The sequence below is a fragment of the Pezoporus flaviventris genome, unplaced genomic scaffold (assembly GCF_033815535.1).
Source record: "Pezoporus flaviventris isolate CSIRO_AGI_PZ_B2104156 unplaced genomic scaffold, CSIRO_AGI_Pfla_v1 ptg000015l, whole genome shotgun sequence".
Lineage (NCBI taxonomy): Eukaryota > Metazoa > Chordata > Aves > Psittaciformes > Psittacidae > Pezoporus > Pezoporus flaviventris.
In genome coordinates this window covers 43,575,532-43,592,231 of record NW_026892563.1, presented here as the reverse complement: position 1 = coordinate 43,592,231, position 16,700 = coordinate 43,575,532, and the positions used below count along the sequence as shown (strand labels likewise).

Below are 16,700 nucleotides of genomic sequence, written 5' to 3'. Positions count from 1 at the left end.
TTCATCGTTTCCCAATTCAATGTTTTAAGTATATGTTGAGTATCTCAGTACAAACATTTTCATTCCAATGTTAACTTTAAGATTAGCTTTTAGATCTGAAAAACAGATTTCCAGAAATCGGGGGTTAGGATTTAAAGGTATTTAGGGATTTGGATGTAAGGACTGTGCCCAGGAGCAGTTTCAGAAGAAGAAAAAGTGTATTTTCCACTTCACCAGCAAAAGCCAAGTGTTCGAAAGTACTTAAAGCAACAGCATGTGAATTGTAGTCAACTTTCTGATCACTCTGAGCTCTTCCATTTTAGTGGGTAATGAGTATACTGAGTTGTTTTAAATATCTATAATTCTAACCTTGGAAGCGATGTCAGTCCTGAACTTTTGACAATCACCCAGATACGAGTGCTGAGCTAGGAGAGAATTTTCTCTCTCAGAAATGTTCATATCTGCTTCTGTGTAGTTTATATTTTACTAATCCTTTGCAGCACCTTGTGTTAATCTGTTAGAAATAAAATACTGAATTAGATTACTGGTGTAAGAAAAATAACTATTTCTGTTTCCAAGCAGAAGGACAGATTCTTGATGGTATTTAAGTATTTGATAGCTTTTTTAGCAGAGCCTTTTTTTATATATTATTTGTTGACATTGCACAATTGAAAACAACATTACATTTAAATATATTTGTTGTTTGGACTTCATATTCTAATTGCCTTTAAATCTTTCTTTTCTGTACAGTTAACAAATATTTAAGCTCTGAAAATCCACTGTTCTTTGAACTGCGTGCCAGATACCTTATTGCCTGTGAACGCATCCCTGAGGCAATGGCTCTTATCAAATCTTGCATAAATCATCCAGATATCAGTAAAGATCTGTATTTCCATCAAGCTCTTTTCACCTGTCTTTATATGTCACCATTAGAAGATCAGCTATTCCAGGAGGTATTGTTTGTCAGTATACATTTTGTTTAATTAAATACTTACTGTATACGAGTTGTCAAGAGGAACATACGGAACTCTGTTTTTGTAGAACCAAATGTCATAAAATCAGGCAACTACAGTGCTGTTGCTTAACTTAGTGCTTGTTTAAGCTTTGAAAAGTTAAATGTTAAGTGCCTACAAATCTTGTTGACCTAGATACAATTTTTTGGTGGAGTTTACTTGTAGATAATGTACCCTAAATAACTTGAGTCATTAATATTTTGTAACTTCAGTGTATTGACTATTTTACTATTGACTATTATTTTAGTAAAAGCTCTTTAGCCTAACTGATGTCAGTCCAGTGTTCTGTGCCTTATAAATTTTGAGTAGCCTTAAGGTTTTTTGATGGTACCCCCCTATGTAAAATGACACTCTAGCTGAATGTGGCCCTGCTTTACCGCTGGTAGCACTTACTAGATAACACTGCTTTTCCTAACCTTATTTTGAGAACAAGCTAAGTCATGCAAAGAAAGTGCTTTTGTGTCGTCTTTTAATTTCTTGGACAATTATTCTGATTGTCATTGCTCTAAGAAATACGAAAGAACTCTAAATTAATGTCCAAAATCTCAATTTACAGACCTACACAAAAGCTAGTCCAAAGAAATCCAATGTCACTAGCAAGTCCTGAAGTTTTCAGTAGCTTCTTTAATATAGCAGGGTCTGCTAGGGTTTTATTTCATGTTAGCAAATTTATCTAAATTGATTTTATTTTAATTGTATAGCACTTGTTGAGGACTGATTGCAAGAGTGGAATTGAGATCATCTGCAACACTGAAAAAGAAGGGAAGACTACCTTAGCCTTACAGCTATGTGAATCGTTCCTAGTCCCTCAGCTTCAAAATGGGGACATGTATTGTATATGGTAAATACTTTCTTTCTGGTGAAGCAGCTGAGCAGATAATCGGTGCTTATTGCCAAAATGACTCATCTACTTTGAGGTGTAGCTCAAGTTTAACATACAAGATAAAAACATTCTAACGTGGTCTTTAAACTTTCCTACTACATCTGTTATGCCTGCTTGCCTTTTTACACACAGTCGTGCACAATGGTAGCCTACATGGTACATAACACATGAACTGTTTCAAAGTAACAGAAGGGTGGGCCTTCACGTACTTTAGGCTATAAACACCTAGAAATATGACATTTGTTACTAGCAATGTGTAACAATATGCAGACTGTAGACTCCCTGGCAATGCAGATATTTTTCTGTCCTGCTAGTTTAATGACACTGCTTTATAATAACAAGGGGGTAATATATCATCAGTATGCCTAAGGAGAATATATGATTCTGAAAATGTGCTACTTAATATGGGAGCTTTTATTTCTTAAAGAGAGCCATAAAATAAATGGTGGTACTTTAGAAAACATTTAAGTAATAACGTCTTCATCCGCATTAAATCATCTTGATGGTTGGATGCTTTTATGTTTTTAGAAGCGTTTTCTCAAGAGTTGTCAAAACAAATTTCATCATTTGGAGGACTGAACGATGGCTAAGGAAGATAATCCTCTTTAGGCTGGATAATTTCTGTATCAAAAGTAACATTTGCATTCACTGATAAAGTATGCTCAATTTGTTTGATTGTGTAGTTGAAGAAGAAAAGCTTATTTAGGAAGGATTTAATTTTTTCTTCAGTCAATAGAGCTCTTATTAAGCTTGTAATCAATTTTAATAATGGAGTTTAGAGTCTGTATTGGGTTTCTATATTCCCAGGGTTTGGGGAATTGAGAAGTAAGAAGTGGTGTTTTGTTTTTTTTTCTCAAGGAAGTGAGGAAGGTCAGAAATGACAATGTTTGGTTTGTTATTTTTTTCTCTTAACTTTGAATAAGTGATTGCATTGCATCAAAACCTTTGGAAAAATGATCAACATACATTTATAATACAATATATTGTCAATAGTTAGCGTCAGTTTTCAGTCTGTCCAGGAGAAGGTGGACGTGACTGTCCCCATAGGACAGATGAAGAAATCCAACTGAAAAGGTACATAGTTTGTGAATGGAATCCAGCTTTGCTGATTCCTGCCCAAATGCTGCATCTCCTGACTTCTTACTTCTTGGGAAATTTGCAGATGTAACTTAAATACATTAGTTACATGTTAGTTACTAATTCATGATTAGTGCTTTCTGTTTCGGGGATTCAGTCTTTTAGGAAACACATTTTAAATCAAACCTACTTTTTATGTCTTTTGCTGTAGTTAGATGTTAACCTTGCTCTTAACCCAGTTTATAACCAAGTTTTGCATCAGCCTTTCTAAAAATTGCTAGTCGAAACAAGACATTTGTCCTTTTGTTCTGGCAAAGTGGATGTCAGAAATGAAATTCCAGAAGAAACTAAAGTACTGTTTGATACCTGTTTATCAAGGAAACCATTCTGGCATCTCTCAGTATTTTGATCTTCTGTTCAAAATACAGAACTTGAGGATCTTTGAAAGAGTTCAGAGCAGTTATGTCTGGGCAACTAAAACAGCTAGTTCATTCTTTACAGATGCTGAGCCTTAACAATTGCAAACCCAACAAGAGAATCTGTGGACTGCTTACTAGATAATGTAATCTGGAGCAGAGCTTGTGAAGGCATGTCTATGTTGTACTTCAAATATCTGAAGAAGTAGGAGCCAGGTTAAATTAATCCACATCATGTAGAAGATTTTAATGTAGCGCATCATAAATCATCTTGCCTTGTTTGGAATTGAGGACTTTGCAGATCTAGCAGACATCTAGCGGCAAACACTACTAGCAAAGATAAATATCAGAATAGGTTAGAAAGATGTAAATAGCAGGTACTTGTTACCACTTCATGTGAAGCAACCTCTCTGAAGTCTTCCAAGGTGAAACCATTAGCTCCATAGTATCTCAGAGGAAGATTAACTTTAAGCAGCTCTGTCACAAAACTCTCCCTGTTTTCATTGATGCTAATAATAAACTATGATCAGAACTACTTTTCTGAAGTGAAAGCCCACTGACAAATGAATCACAAAGCCAGCTGGGCTTGATCTGACTAGAGAAATTTGTTTGTAAGGTATTGTTAAGCAAATAGTCCAGTTATGAATGGCTTTCTGGTATCAGTAAGTGATGTCTCTTCAGGAAGACGGCCAAGATTTTGATGGAACAAGCATAGCAGAATGGCTTTGCCTTCTCTGCCAGGCAGTTTTTAAGTGCTGTTTTGTCTGTTCTCAAGTGCTTCCTAATTAGTAAATTCAGTAAGTCAAGGATGTTTCCACATGTTTAAGTCTTGCATTTAGGCAATTTTTGTGACCTAGATAACATTTTGGTGAAGTGTGCTAATCTATAACCAAGGAAAGACAGACTTCCTTCTTGTCAACAATAGTAAAGGGTTTAGATCTAGCTACGGCAGAGCGGACCTAACTGTTCTTTTATATTGCTGATGGAGGCACACAGTTGTTGTGGTATCTTGTAGAGGGGGTACCAGGCTACTTTCCTCTGGTAGAGTTACGGAGTTCTGTGGTCTCACAGTAACAATTTAAACTGTCCCAACACGTGTCTATGGTAGTTCAAGCACAGGCCTCAATGTGAACTAAGTTAGACCATCCAAGAAGTAAATGTCATAAGGTACTGTATTACTGTGCCATAGTAATCAAGCAAATAGAAAACTACCCCTGCCTACGTTATCTCAAGTTTCTCACCTGTGTTGTGGTCAGTGCCACAGAAATAATACATCAAATGCTGCTGACTTCTGTTTCACGTCAAGGTCTAATCACGTGGTGGTTAAACTGAATTAACAGCTTGTTCTTCACCCCGGAGCTGTTGCTTCTACTTTGAGTTTTCTCCATTCCTGTTTCAGCTCTTGTCATTGTACCAACTTGTTTGAACACATGGCAAGCCATTTTAACCACTAATCTCTCAGAAGAATAATCTGGTTTTTCTGTTTCTCTGGGATTAGCGTTGAAATGGGCTGCTCTGAAATGGTATGAGGCAAAGCAGAGGATAAGTTATTTAATTTTGCTAACTTTTAACAGCGAAAATGCTCAGTTCTTTCTTTTGAACGTCAGCTTGAGGCTTTAACTGGATTTTGTGAATGGTTTGGTGCAGGAAGTTTCAAACTTGTATGTGAAGTTTGCAAAGACTTCAGGTGTTTTGGTTTCAGCCTGGAAAAGGCTTGTATCTTTATCTGCCTCTAAGGCTGATACATGTTTTTGTGGGTAGAGCTGCTTACAGAACTCCTTTTCACAGTTTTTCCCCACGAAAGCTTGATCTCTGTTTTGACTTCAGTCTCCTTGGGTTCTGAATGAAAGAAAACAATGATTTTCTTTTGTCTAGCCCTTAAATGTCAGGCAGAATTGCAGAGCTGTCCTAAATGTCAAAGCGAAGTTGGTGTTTTGTCACGGGCAGTTCTGTCACTTCCCTTCATGCTGGCACTCACCTCGCTAGACAAGCTTAGTCTCAAAAGGTTTGTCTGATTTGTATCTGGCACAGAGTAGAGGCTCTGAAAGATCAGCTAAATAGTAACTGGGTTTGTGTTTTCTGAGGGAGGAGGCTGGTGGAATAAAGAAGTGTCTTCCTTCAGAAAATCAAAGTCGACTGGTCCCCTGTTTCCCTTGTAACGTTATGGTAGGATTTCTGCCTAGTCCTAACTGTATCTACTCCCGTGTAAAATCTTAGTGCTGGCAAATTTTCTTATAACTAAAAGTGAAGTCCAGTTGCCTTTTCCAAGTCTCTGAATTACAGTACGTAGAACTTACAGGCTGTAAATTTCAATTAGCTGTATTTTGTAGACTAAACACATTACCTGTGCAGGAGCTCTGCTGCAGGGTCTAGCAATCTATTCTTAGGTTTCCTTATATCAGTCAGAAATGCTGTTTGACTAAACATTAGAGAGATACATGAATAGCTGTAGAAACTGATGCTTTCATGTAACTGCTTTTGGCTAGAAAGGGCAGCAATGACAGCATTAAGAGAAGAAAATCGTGTTGTAATACGCACAACTGGAGAACATCAATATTTCTTGTCAATGGACTGTATCAGAAGCTAGCTTTCTACAAAGCTCCCATTTTCCACATTCAAACACTTATTTTCTTGAAGGACTCCTTATCCTTGCACTGAAAGTAACTTAATCCCAAGAGCACACAGAGCTTGCTGTTCAGCCTGACATTTATTGCCTGTGGTGTTAAGGGCTAGATGCTGTAGCATCTGATTTTATTATGCAGTTCTCTGATACTAAGCTGAATACATTAATATTCTGTTGAATATTTAATTGGCTCAGTGATAGGAGATACCCTGAATGCTTTAACAAAGTAATTAAGTTGCATTTTCCATTGTGCACATTGTGTACAGTTAATTAGTTTGGTATTACACCCTCAAATATAGTTTTAGTTACTGAATACGCAAATAATTGTTCTTAGTAACGCATCATGCTTAGTGATAAGAGTTCTAAAACTCCATCTAACTATGAACTGTTTTGTTCTGTACTTATAGGGACCTGATCTTCATTTGGAGCAAACTGCAGCTTAAATCTAACCCATCAAAACAAGTATTTGTCGACCAGTGCTACCAGCTTTTAAGAATCGCAACCAATGTCAGAGTAATTTTCCCTTTCATGAAAGTCATTAAGGATGAAGTAAGTTTTGGTTCTTTGTTTTTACCCTACCCCCCCATTCTTTTTGTAACTCAAGAGGAGTGATGTTTATGTTGTGTAATGGCCATTTTTTGTGCAAAGGTAAGAGGGGGTGGGGAATAGCACACTGTTCTCTTAAAAATCTGTCCAAATCCAGAATGCACATCAATGTTATGATTGCCCTTGATCTGTTCTGTGTCTTTAAGATTGGAGTATTTTTCTTGAATTCTAAGGTTTTTTTCTTTCTGCTGTAGTAAATTTGAGGAATGTCATCCCCTATAAATAAATGGGGAAATTAATAATAAACACGTGGAGCAAACGTGAAAAATTCACTCGTTTGTTTTGTGGATTTTTAGCCTTCCTCCTTAAGGAAATAGGACTTGCATGGTGCCATTTCATCTGCCTTTCACCCTCATTAAGTTTTGCATCCTTCCACCAGTTCTAACCAAATCTGAAGAAATGCTTAACGTAACAAAGGAAAAGCTAGGCTAAACCAGGAGAAGACATAATTTTGCTTCAGAAGGGTGTGATGTGTTTCATGCTTCAGATGTTAGGCTTACACTGTCCCGTACACCTGCAAAAGATGTCACGTGCAACGCTTTGCATGCAGGTGTGCAAGTTGTTTCCAAATGTGTTTCTTATCATTACCCTGACTGCACAGAGCTCCTTCATATTCTGTGCCCTAAGTGAATTATGAATGGTCACGGGTGCTGCTGTATGGTTCTAAATGAAACATTACTGTTCAAGATTTTGATCTCGGTATGTATTCTAAAACACTTGTGGTGAAATGAATAACTGTTATTTGTATTTTCATCTGAGTGAATATATATTTTTAATAACCTACTACATACGGAGCATTGTGTGTATTTGTTAATGCACCTTTTAGGTGGGTATTAATTTGTAAACTTCCTGAAACTCTTTTTACATTAATCTGCTGCCTGTTGGGCAGCATATTTCTGATCACCCATCTGAATGGGAGGGCCTGCAGCCTTAAGTGTGGGATAGGGATTCTGCTCAGTGAAAGGATAGTCAGTCACTCTGAAGACTCAAGCCTTTGAGAATGCTTGGCCATGGGTTGTTAAGGCTTCTGTGGTGGTTATTGTTCAAAATTGAAGGCAATATTATACAGCTTCTGTTTTTATGCACTGCAAGTTAAATGAGTTAGAACAGGGACAAAATACAGAGTAACTGTCCAGTGATAGTGTGGAACAGCATAGGCAATGAAGATGTAGATAGGATACTGCTAGAACAGTATTATGTGATTTGCTGCAGTCTTGTTTTATATCCCTAAATAATTAATTGTCTTTTAATTACAGTACTGCACATGGAAAAAGCATCTGAAGCTTTGCTGATAGTAACTACATAGCTTCCAGTGCAAACCAGATGTTCTTGTGGGTCATTGTTGTACCTGTATTTTACAGTCTTGTTTGAACGTTATTCTAAGACGTACATGCTTTTAGGTGAAATATGCGAGCAGGATGCTTTCTGAACTGCTGTTTTGAGCGTAGATTAATACAAATACATGGGAAGTTGATGTTTGGGCATTGTTTATACTAGCTCTCTTTTTTCCCCTGCGAGTCTGATTCTTTTGTTTTACTTTGAAGCTGTAGAGTTCTGTAAGCCCATAAGGAAAACACTGTTATGCATACTCTATAATTATGTATACTGTGATTTCCTTTCCGCAGGTTGGTGATGATGGTCTTCAGATATGCGTTGAGATATGTGGTTGTGCCCTACAGTTGGACCTCCGTGAAGATCCCACCATGAAAAGTCTTATTTATAAAGCAATTGCTCATTTTCTGCCAAATGACTTAGAGATCCTCAGAATTTGTGCTCTTTCAATCTTTTTTCTTGAGCGCACCTTGGAATCTTACTACACTGTTGAACATTTATATAAATGTGCAGATGAAGAATACAATGAGTGCACTAGTTCTGTTCAAAACCGTGTACGTTTTGAACTGCTTCCAATTTTGAAAAAAGGTTTGTTTTTTGATCCCGAGTTTTGGAATTTCTTGATGATCAAGCAGAATTGTTTAGCATTGTTGGGGGATAAAGCCTTCATTAGCTTAAGTGAAAATACACTGGAAAACTCTACTGCAAATACAGAGAAGATAACAGAGTATAGGGCTCTGGGTGACGAGCGTGCTTGTTTAACAGATGTTAGCAATGGTGAGCTTGACCCGGAAGATGTCTCTGAAGCCCAGTCCAAAGGTAATGCCAGAAAGAACGATGAAGCTCTTGAGGCATCTGAAATGTTAGATCAGACCGTACCAAGGCACCGCTGTGTGATATGCAACAAGGAGTTTCTTGGTGGTCACATTGTAAAACATGCACAAGCTCACCAAAAAAAGGGCAGTTTTTCCTGTGTACTTTGCACCAGAAAGTTCAGGCAAAAAGGACTTATGCTGAAGCACTTGAAGAATCACGTCAGGAAGATAGAAAGGCAACATCTTGCTGCAGTTATTGAGGCTGGTCGGCGGGCTTCTGTTCTTAATGAAGTAGAATGTTCTGATGTCACTCCCTCTCTTGAAAATGGGAATTCGGATGGTTCCAAAGATGACGAACCAGAGACTGCAAGAGCACCAAGTGCTGACCAAATGGTCCAAGTGGAGGAGCAGAACACGGAACAGGTATTTGCGGTGGGAAACCATCTAAGTGACCAGGATGATGCTACTGAAAATAGTAGTGACAGCTGTTTCAATAATGTTCCTGATGCTTTAAGTACAGAAAGTTTGCCTGAAGACGATGACAGCTCCAGTAAAGAGTCACCTATTCTGCATAAAGTGAATGGAGCTTTTTGTCCTCAAAAAGATGATGCTATGGATGAGGAAGGAAGCTTTAAGTGCCCTGCTAGTGGTTGTGCTAGAGTGTTTAAAAAGATAAGATTCCTCAATAAACACGCGAGGAAAAGTCATCCGACTGATTTGAAGGTGCAGCAGCATATAATGAAGTGGAATAAAGGAAAATGCCGTTTCTGTCAGAGAAAATTTGCCGATTCCCAACATTTTATAGACCACCTGAAGAGACACGTGTATCCAAACGTTTACTTTTGTTTACACTTTAATTGTAATCAGAGATTTAAGCTGTCAACTGAGCTTGCCGAGCATACAAAAAGTCACAGTGTTTTTAAAGCGCAGTGCAATTTTGCAGAGTGCTGCGAGCTGTTTGAGGAGCTCCCTTTGCTGTATGAACACGAGGCTCAGCATTATTTAAATAAAACACCAGAATGTTCTGAAGATGCAAGCGAAAAGGAGTCTTCAGATGATCCTTCAGAACTTTGTAGTTTCCAAGATGATGATGAATCTGTTAATGAGAAGGAAACTGTCGATTTACCAATTCCAACTTGGAAGTCAAGGAAGGATTCTACAGAACCAAAGACATACATTCAAAGTGTGGAGAAGAAGGCAAATAATGTAATTCATAATGGAAATGAAAGTTCATCTGAGGGTAGCACTACAGTTTTAAGTTTGACAGACCAAAAGACATCTGCGTTACAGCCAAATTCTGAACACTGTAATGCTGGTAGTGACCAACTCGTCAATGGGCACAGCGACGTAGATCAGACATCATCAAAGTCATCAGAAATAACTTTGGACAGAGTGGCAGATGAAACAAGGACAGAAAATGGGTCAGTGTTACCAGTGTTACAGAATTGTACTGATACACCACAAAATAATACTGCTGCCTCGCAAGTACCTTCTAAACCAAATCCAACAACAGAGAATACTTCGTATGGTGTCATCCTAACAAAGCCGTATGTTAGACCATTGCCTCCAAGTTACCTTGATGAACGCTACATTAGCATGCCAAAACGTAGAAAACTTTTGGCTGATGAAGTAGATGCTTATTCTGAACAAGATAAAATTTGTAGCAAATCAACAGAAAGATTTAGATGTGGCAACTGCTTGACCATCTACTGTAATTCAGAAGCACTTGAGGCTCACCTTGCACAAAAGAAGTGTCAGACGCTCTTTGGATTCGATTCAGATGACGAAAGTAAGTCTTCTGTTCCTTCTGGGTTGGTTGGTTGGTTGGTTTGGAGGTAAATCCCAACCAGAAAATGGTCTTTGGAAATAGGCGAACAGATGGAATAGATAAGACAGACATAACTTCCAAGCAATTGTAGTATGCCAGAACTTAAGAGAATTATATAGGAACACTGCTAAATTGGAAGTTCAAATTGAACATGCTGTTTAGAATAAGAAAGGGGTGGTGAGAATCGTTTGGCAACTCTAATGGAAAAGGCTTCTTGTAAAACAGAATCATAGAATCATAGAATCGTTAGGGTTGGGAAGGACCTTAAGATCATCTATGGGCTAATTCAGCCTGTCTTTCCTTGCAAGCTTGAAGCTAAACATGTTGAAGAACATCAACAGTGTTTTAGATAAAGGAATGATTTACATGGGTTAGTCTTCATTTTCATCCCAGTGCACTGTTTTTTTCTTACAGGTGCCTGATTCGATGTTGTGGGAAAATGCATCAAACGAGGAGTGGTGTAAGAAAACACTACATGCAGAAGCATCAGTTCGTTTCCCAGTTGGCCTTAATCATAAAGCAGTCTCAAATTACTGAAGAAAAATATGACCTTGATAAAGACAAAGCACATTTTCTAAACAAAAAACTCACAGAGGAATAATAGGAGCTCTGCTGCAGGTCTTTAGTCCAGAAAGGTTGCTACAAAATCCCCAAAGTACCAGTTATCCGAAAAGCCACATTCATTCCAAATGCGTGATTGAAGCTTAGTGGCACAGTCTTTCTAGCATGAAGGTTTAAGGAAAATAAGGCATACAGTTGAGCAGGCAGAGAAAGCAGAGGTGTTAATTGCCTTATGGAAATAAAAGCAGCCGATTCCAAAAGCTGCTTTAGTTGGAAAATGTGTGGTTCAAGGGCATCCATCCACAGAACTGGGAAGGAATCATTCAAGAAAGTGTTACATTAGTATACTATGGATAAGAAATGTGTAGAACTATGCATTCTCTTTTCAAAGTTTGAGTGTGTGATTCCGTTATCTGCTCCAAAGTACGGAGCTTATTTAACAAACTTATACTCAGAATCCAAAAAGAGGAATGTAGAAAGGAATCTAAGATGGATGGAATGCTCAAATAGCCAAAATCTTGAAGTACAGAGTGTGCAAGGAAAAGTCAATTAATGTGATACTAAACGTGAAAGTTGTGCACAGAGGAAATGAGATGCCTGCAAGAGAAACCCTTTGCGAGGCTATGGTAAAGGTGTGTGTTAAGAGTGTCCTGTAAAAGATCTGTTGTAGGTGCAGGAAGACTTAATACAAGCAGTACATGCACAGATTGTGTGGATGTCAACAGAAGATTGAAACAAATACAGAATGCGAAGGGGGTTAAGCTTGCATTACAGAGCAGAGTTAAACTTCATGCAAATATGGAGGTTCTTCAGCTGTCTGTATGACCAAAAAGAGATGGCTTCCTGTTTTAAAAAGAGAGGTGAGGAAAGGGCAGGCAAAAGCAGAGCACATGTCCAGTTGGAAAAGATCAGGAAGAGCCTGTTTCACATGTGGTACTGCTTAATGGTGGTAGATTGCAACTCAGTACTGTAACTAATTATTTACTGTCTAGAGGAAGGGAGAAAACACATACTGACTCAACCTTAAGACATGTTATGACCCTATCTAATAGCATCTCTTGAAAAGATAGCCTTTCCCAGAAGAAAGTGAAGGAGTTAGGCTTAACTGTTAAGCACTTTATCCCAAATTCACTGTTCATAGAACCAATCAGAATGTGAAGACAGGAAATTTGACTCATTCAGCTCTATATGTAACACTGAAAACAGGACATTTGGAAACCAAAAAGGTGCTGTTGTAGTTGTTGGTCTTTCCACCCCAACCAGAGGTGTGGCAAACACGCATGTTGTCTAATTACTGTGTTGATTTAATTTATCTTACCCTGTCTTGCCACCTGGAAAGGTTTCATTTGGGATCCTGTTCTCTGCGGGTGACTGCAAAAATTAATGTGACCATAGACACGGAAAGCGTAGTGGTAAAACCTGGTGTGTACTGGCAGAGTCATCACAGCAATGTAGGACAGCCAAAACCAACTATTCCTGCTCAGCTAGTTTGCTTACCAAATAGTTCATCACCACGCTTGTATGGCATAGTAAGATGATCAACTTGCTTAAATCAACAGATATGTAAAATCTAATGAGCAAAAAATCAAGAGGTACATAAAAGATCTGTTCATTGTAGCAACGGCTCACACTTGCGAACCTAAGAGTTTCATTGTAAAATAGGCTGTTAAGTAGTTCTGGAACTTAATAGTTCAGTAATGCCTCTGCTAATAATCCTCTGTGAAATTAAACATATTTGCATTAATTCTGCTTCCTTTTCCCCTCCTGGGAGGTAAAAAGAATGCAAATTCAAACGAATATTCTTCTGAATGGTAGAACATTCTTGCCTTAACTTTTGAGTTGGATTAACATACAAGGTTATAAAATTATGATCACAGGTATGTGTGCATTACATTAATACTGATGACTGGCCCACTTTGAGATTTGTGTGACATTTGAGGCACCAAAGAATTATTTTTGCAGTTGCAAAAAACCTGACTTAAATGCATCATTCATTATATATACGTATATACGCACACTCTATATATTTACATGTATAAATACATTAAAAGTTTTTAAAACTTAAAATTAATGGGGACCTTATCAGTCAAATGCACTTTCACTTTTTTTTTTGCTTCCAATTAATTTTTAAGGACGCAGTTATATTGAATGTTCCCAGGGTCCCCTTTCTTTGCATAACATTGTTAATTTAGTTAAATTTGCTTAAATATATTTGAAATGGGAAAAAAAAAAGGTTAATTTTAAAGTATTACAGTTTGAAGAATCTGAAAACGCAGAGAATAGATATTACAAACATGTTTGTATAAAGTCTTTTCAATGTACCTTTAATCTTTGGTGCTTTTTTGCCTTTTCCTGGAGCTCCATGTGTTTGAAGATGCTTTAAAACCATGATTTGAGTCTTGTATTTTCTTTAAGTGTGTAGATACATGCATCTATGTACATGCATAAACTGTGACCATAATTTTTTGTACCTGCATTAAACTAATTTTTGTTCGAAGATGCTTTTCTTGGACACCACCATTTGTTTATGCTGTGTGTTCAGTATGTACGCTTTGGAGAACTGGAAAACTGAACTCTTCCATAGGTGGGCATCAGCATCACCTAACACCTGTCAGAAATACACTGAATTGACTTCAAGTAGCAAGTGGGTGGTAACGTTTTTGTTTTAAGTAATGATCTTTTACTTCAAAAGACATTGCATTTCATACAAACTACTCTCTGATACCTGTTGGTATTCTCAGATAGTTGCAGTATTAAGCAACTTTGATTATGAGTGAAGAGATACTTGTGTGGGTGATAACTCTACATGTTTTTAACAGTTCTTTAGTATGTTGAGTATTACCCTACATTAAGCCTGAAACTTCTAGAGCTGAAAAAGGTTCCAGATCTAAAATGGAAAGGGTTTGTTTTACGCAGGCATTAAGCATTGGAAATACTTCTTCAGGATGTCACTGTGATTCAATAAATACAGAAGTACATGTGTAACGTAAGCATGCAGATCTCTTAAAGCTGCCTCAAGTTACACATGAGCTTAGGAGCTTTGTTGGATCCAAGTCTGTGCATTTCATTGCTGATAACTGTATTCTAATAACATTCCTCCAGGTGGCTGTAACTTGGATTTAGACTTTCCTTTTAAGACTGTCTACTCTAACCCGATCACAGTTCAATGTAAAGGTCGTGTAAGTTCTGATTTTCCAAGAGCTGCCGCTTGATAGGCACCTTTCACAACAAAACAGAAGTCCTGAAAATAGCTTGAAAGTGGTCATATCTGTGGGGAAAGGTCACTGGTACTTTGGTTATTTAGCCATATTCATTAAAACTCTATAAATTGTATAGTTTGGATAATTTATAACATTAAACTTTGTGATTTTAATATCACCTGGAAGGTTCAGCTGTACTCATTTCTTTTACTGTTTTAACACCAGTGCTATGGACACAAAGACTGAAAGGGGGTGGTAGTGTTACTATTTTCTTAATTTATTTGGTACTGTATAACACCTTTCTGATTAAATGCAATGTATGCATTTTTGGGACTCTTAATTTGTAAACGCTGTTACAGGTTCAGCAAGAAAGGAAATTTGTGCTTCCTTGTTGAATGTTAAATTATTTTACTTTGCATTTTATATAAGAGTACAAATTAAAACTGAGCCATCAAACTGCAATAAATCAACAGTAGTGTTTCATTTGAGAGACTTTTTTGTACTGTACATAGATTTGTTCAATAAAACATTGTCTTTGTTGTTGATAGAAATGGATTTTGTCTTTTGGGGAATCACTCTGAAAATACTGCTGCAGTGTTCAGCTACTGTGTTATGTTTGGTATACGATTGCTGCGCAACACCTGTGGCAAGCTGCCACATGTTGATGTTCCAGGTGACCAGGTGTGGGTATTTGGATTTGAATAGACTAAATCTAGTGCAGTGGATCAAGAATACCCAGGATTGCCAAGGAAATTGAACCAGAACTCTTTGATTTCCTGTCTCGCTCTCCCTGCCTTGCCTCCCTTTTTGTTTCCTCTAGCTAATAAACTACTTGCTCTCATAAATTTGGGACCCTCTTAGTTCAAGAAGTCCTCAAAAAGGCATAGTATTATTACAGACAAGTGCTGAAGAGAGAAGCTTTCCTGTGCATGAGGGAGAGGAATAGCTCTTTCGGTCTTCAGTCTGAGACGCATGAAGAACACCCCTGCGGATAAAAGCTTCCATCGGATCTGAACCTTAGACACCGTGCACTCCAGCCCTCAAGTCTGCCTCTGAGCATCTTCAAAACACTGGCCATTTAAGATGAATTAAGTAGTCACATACATTGGGACAGACTTTGGCGTTAGTGCATTTACCTCTGGTTTACAAGCACGGAGTTACCGTTTGGATGATGCGCTCCTCCAATAAAGGGAATCAGCCGGAACACAGTGGGAGATGGAAATCTGCTCACCTGGGATCTCGGAGCCTGACAGGCCTGCAAAGATAGACCTAGTGAGAAAGTGGGCATCCAGTGTTCTCTAACATGCATATGGAGAGGAGCATAAGGCTGGCAGGGCAGAGGTGGAGGTAGTAGGGGTTGAAAGGAATAATGCTTGCAAGGAAATCTGTATGTGCTGTTTAAAGAACTCAGCAGAGCCGTGTCCCTTTTAATGACTTGTATGGTGTTTACCCCTGGGAGCAATGGCTTCAAAACGCATGGCTCTTAGCCACTCCTAAACTGTTGTGCCAAGGGCCCAAAAGCCCAATTTAGGGCTGTAGATGAGTCTGGATGCAACAGTTTTAAGGTACCACTGTTTCTAGTTTGTCTTCTTCCTCCATCATAAAAGAGTTCAAAGTTCCTCAGTGGTTCTGCGTTACAAGTACCAAATACTGGCCTAAATCTCTAAGGAAGATGTGCTGGCACTAGTACATAGAGCTAAGCCTCAGTTTTTGCACTTGATGAGCTTAATGTTTGTTTCTGATGCTGCTGCTACTAGAGATAGTAATCTCTGGTGTGATACAGTTGCTTTCTGTTGCTTTGTTTAGTCCCCTTGATTGAATGCTTGTAGTCCAGAGATAAAGACAGTGCAGTTGCTTTTTAGTTGGCTTCTGAAGGTTCAATACTGTTATCAAAAATGCTGGATTATTTAGTTTTTATTACTCACAGTCTCTAAATCCGTGGTGTTCTTTGACAGCAGTTTTTAAACTGTTTTCTGCCCAAATTTGAATGGTGATTTTTGGTGTTGGTGTAACTTCAAGCTTACCTTTATTTGTGTAATTTTGACAAGGCCCTTGCTGAAGCAAGTTCATGTTTGGCCATAAGGGTAAGGGTTCTCAGATCCCTGGTACTACGGTATACGCACGTTGCAGGCAAAATGGTTATCATAAACGGCAGTGTATGTACAAGCCATTTGATAAATCCATTGCAAAAGACATTAACCAAATGTAAACTTCTGTGCCCTGGATATTGTTTTAATTCCTTTGCCTGAAACGTTGCCATGCCAGAAGTAAGTTTCTCTGTCCAACTTGGCCTTGAACACTGCCAGGGATGGAGCATTCACAGCTTCCCTGGGCAACCCATTCCAGTGCCTCACCACCCTTACAGTA

General features: G+C 38.2%; 1 protein-coding gene across 5 annotated transcripts in view; it reads left to right on the top strand.

Moving 5' to 3' along the window:
• ZNF654 (zinc finger protein 654) overlaps positions 1-14,884 on the top strand; it is a 37,990-nt gene extending 23,106 nt beyond the window's left edge. For 4 of the 5 annotated variants that reach the window (XM_061454345.1, XM_061454344.1, XM_061454347.1 and 1 more), the window contains 5 exons: positions 730-932; positions 1,694-1,833; positions 6,399-6,540; positions 8,223-10,533; positions 10,987-14,884. In XM_061454345.1, the coding sequence (XP_061310329.1) occupies positions 730-932; positions 1,694-1,833; positions 6,399-6,540; positions 8,223-10,533; positions 10,987-10,994 (2,804 nt within the window). In that variant the 3' untranslated portion in view covers positions 10,995-14,884. The remainder of the gene's footprint in view (positions 1-729; positions 933-1,693; positions 1,834-6,398; positions 6,541-8,222; positions 10,534-10,986) is intronic. The other variant, XM_061454348.1, reaches the window with a different exon arrangement.
• Positions 14,885-16,700: the final 1,816 nt, after the last annotated feature.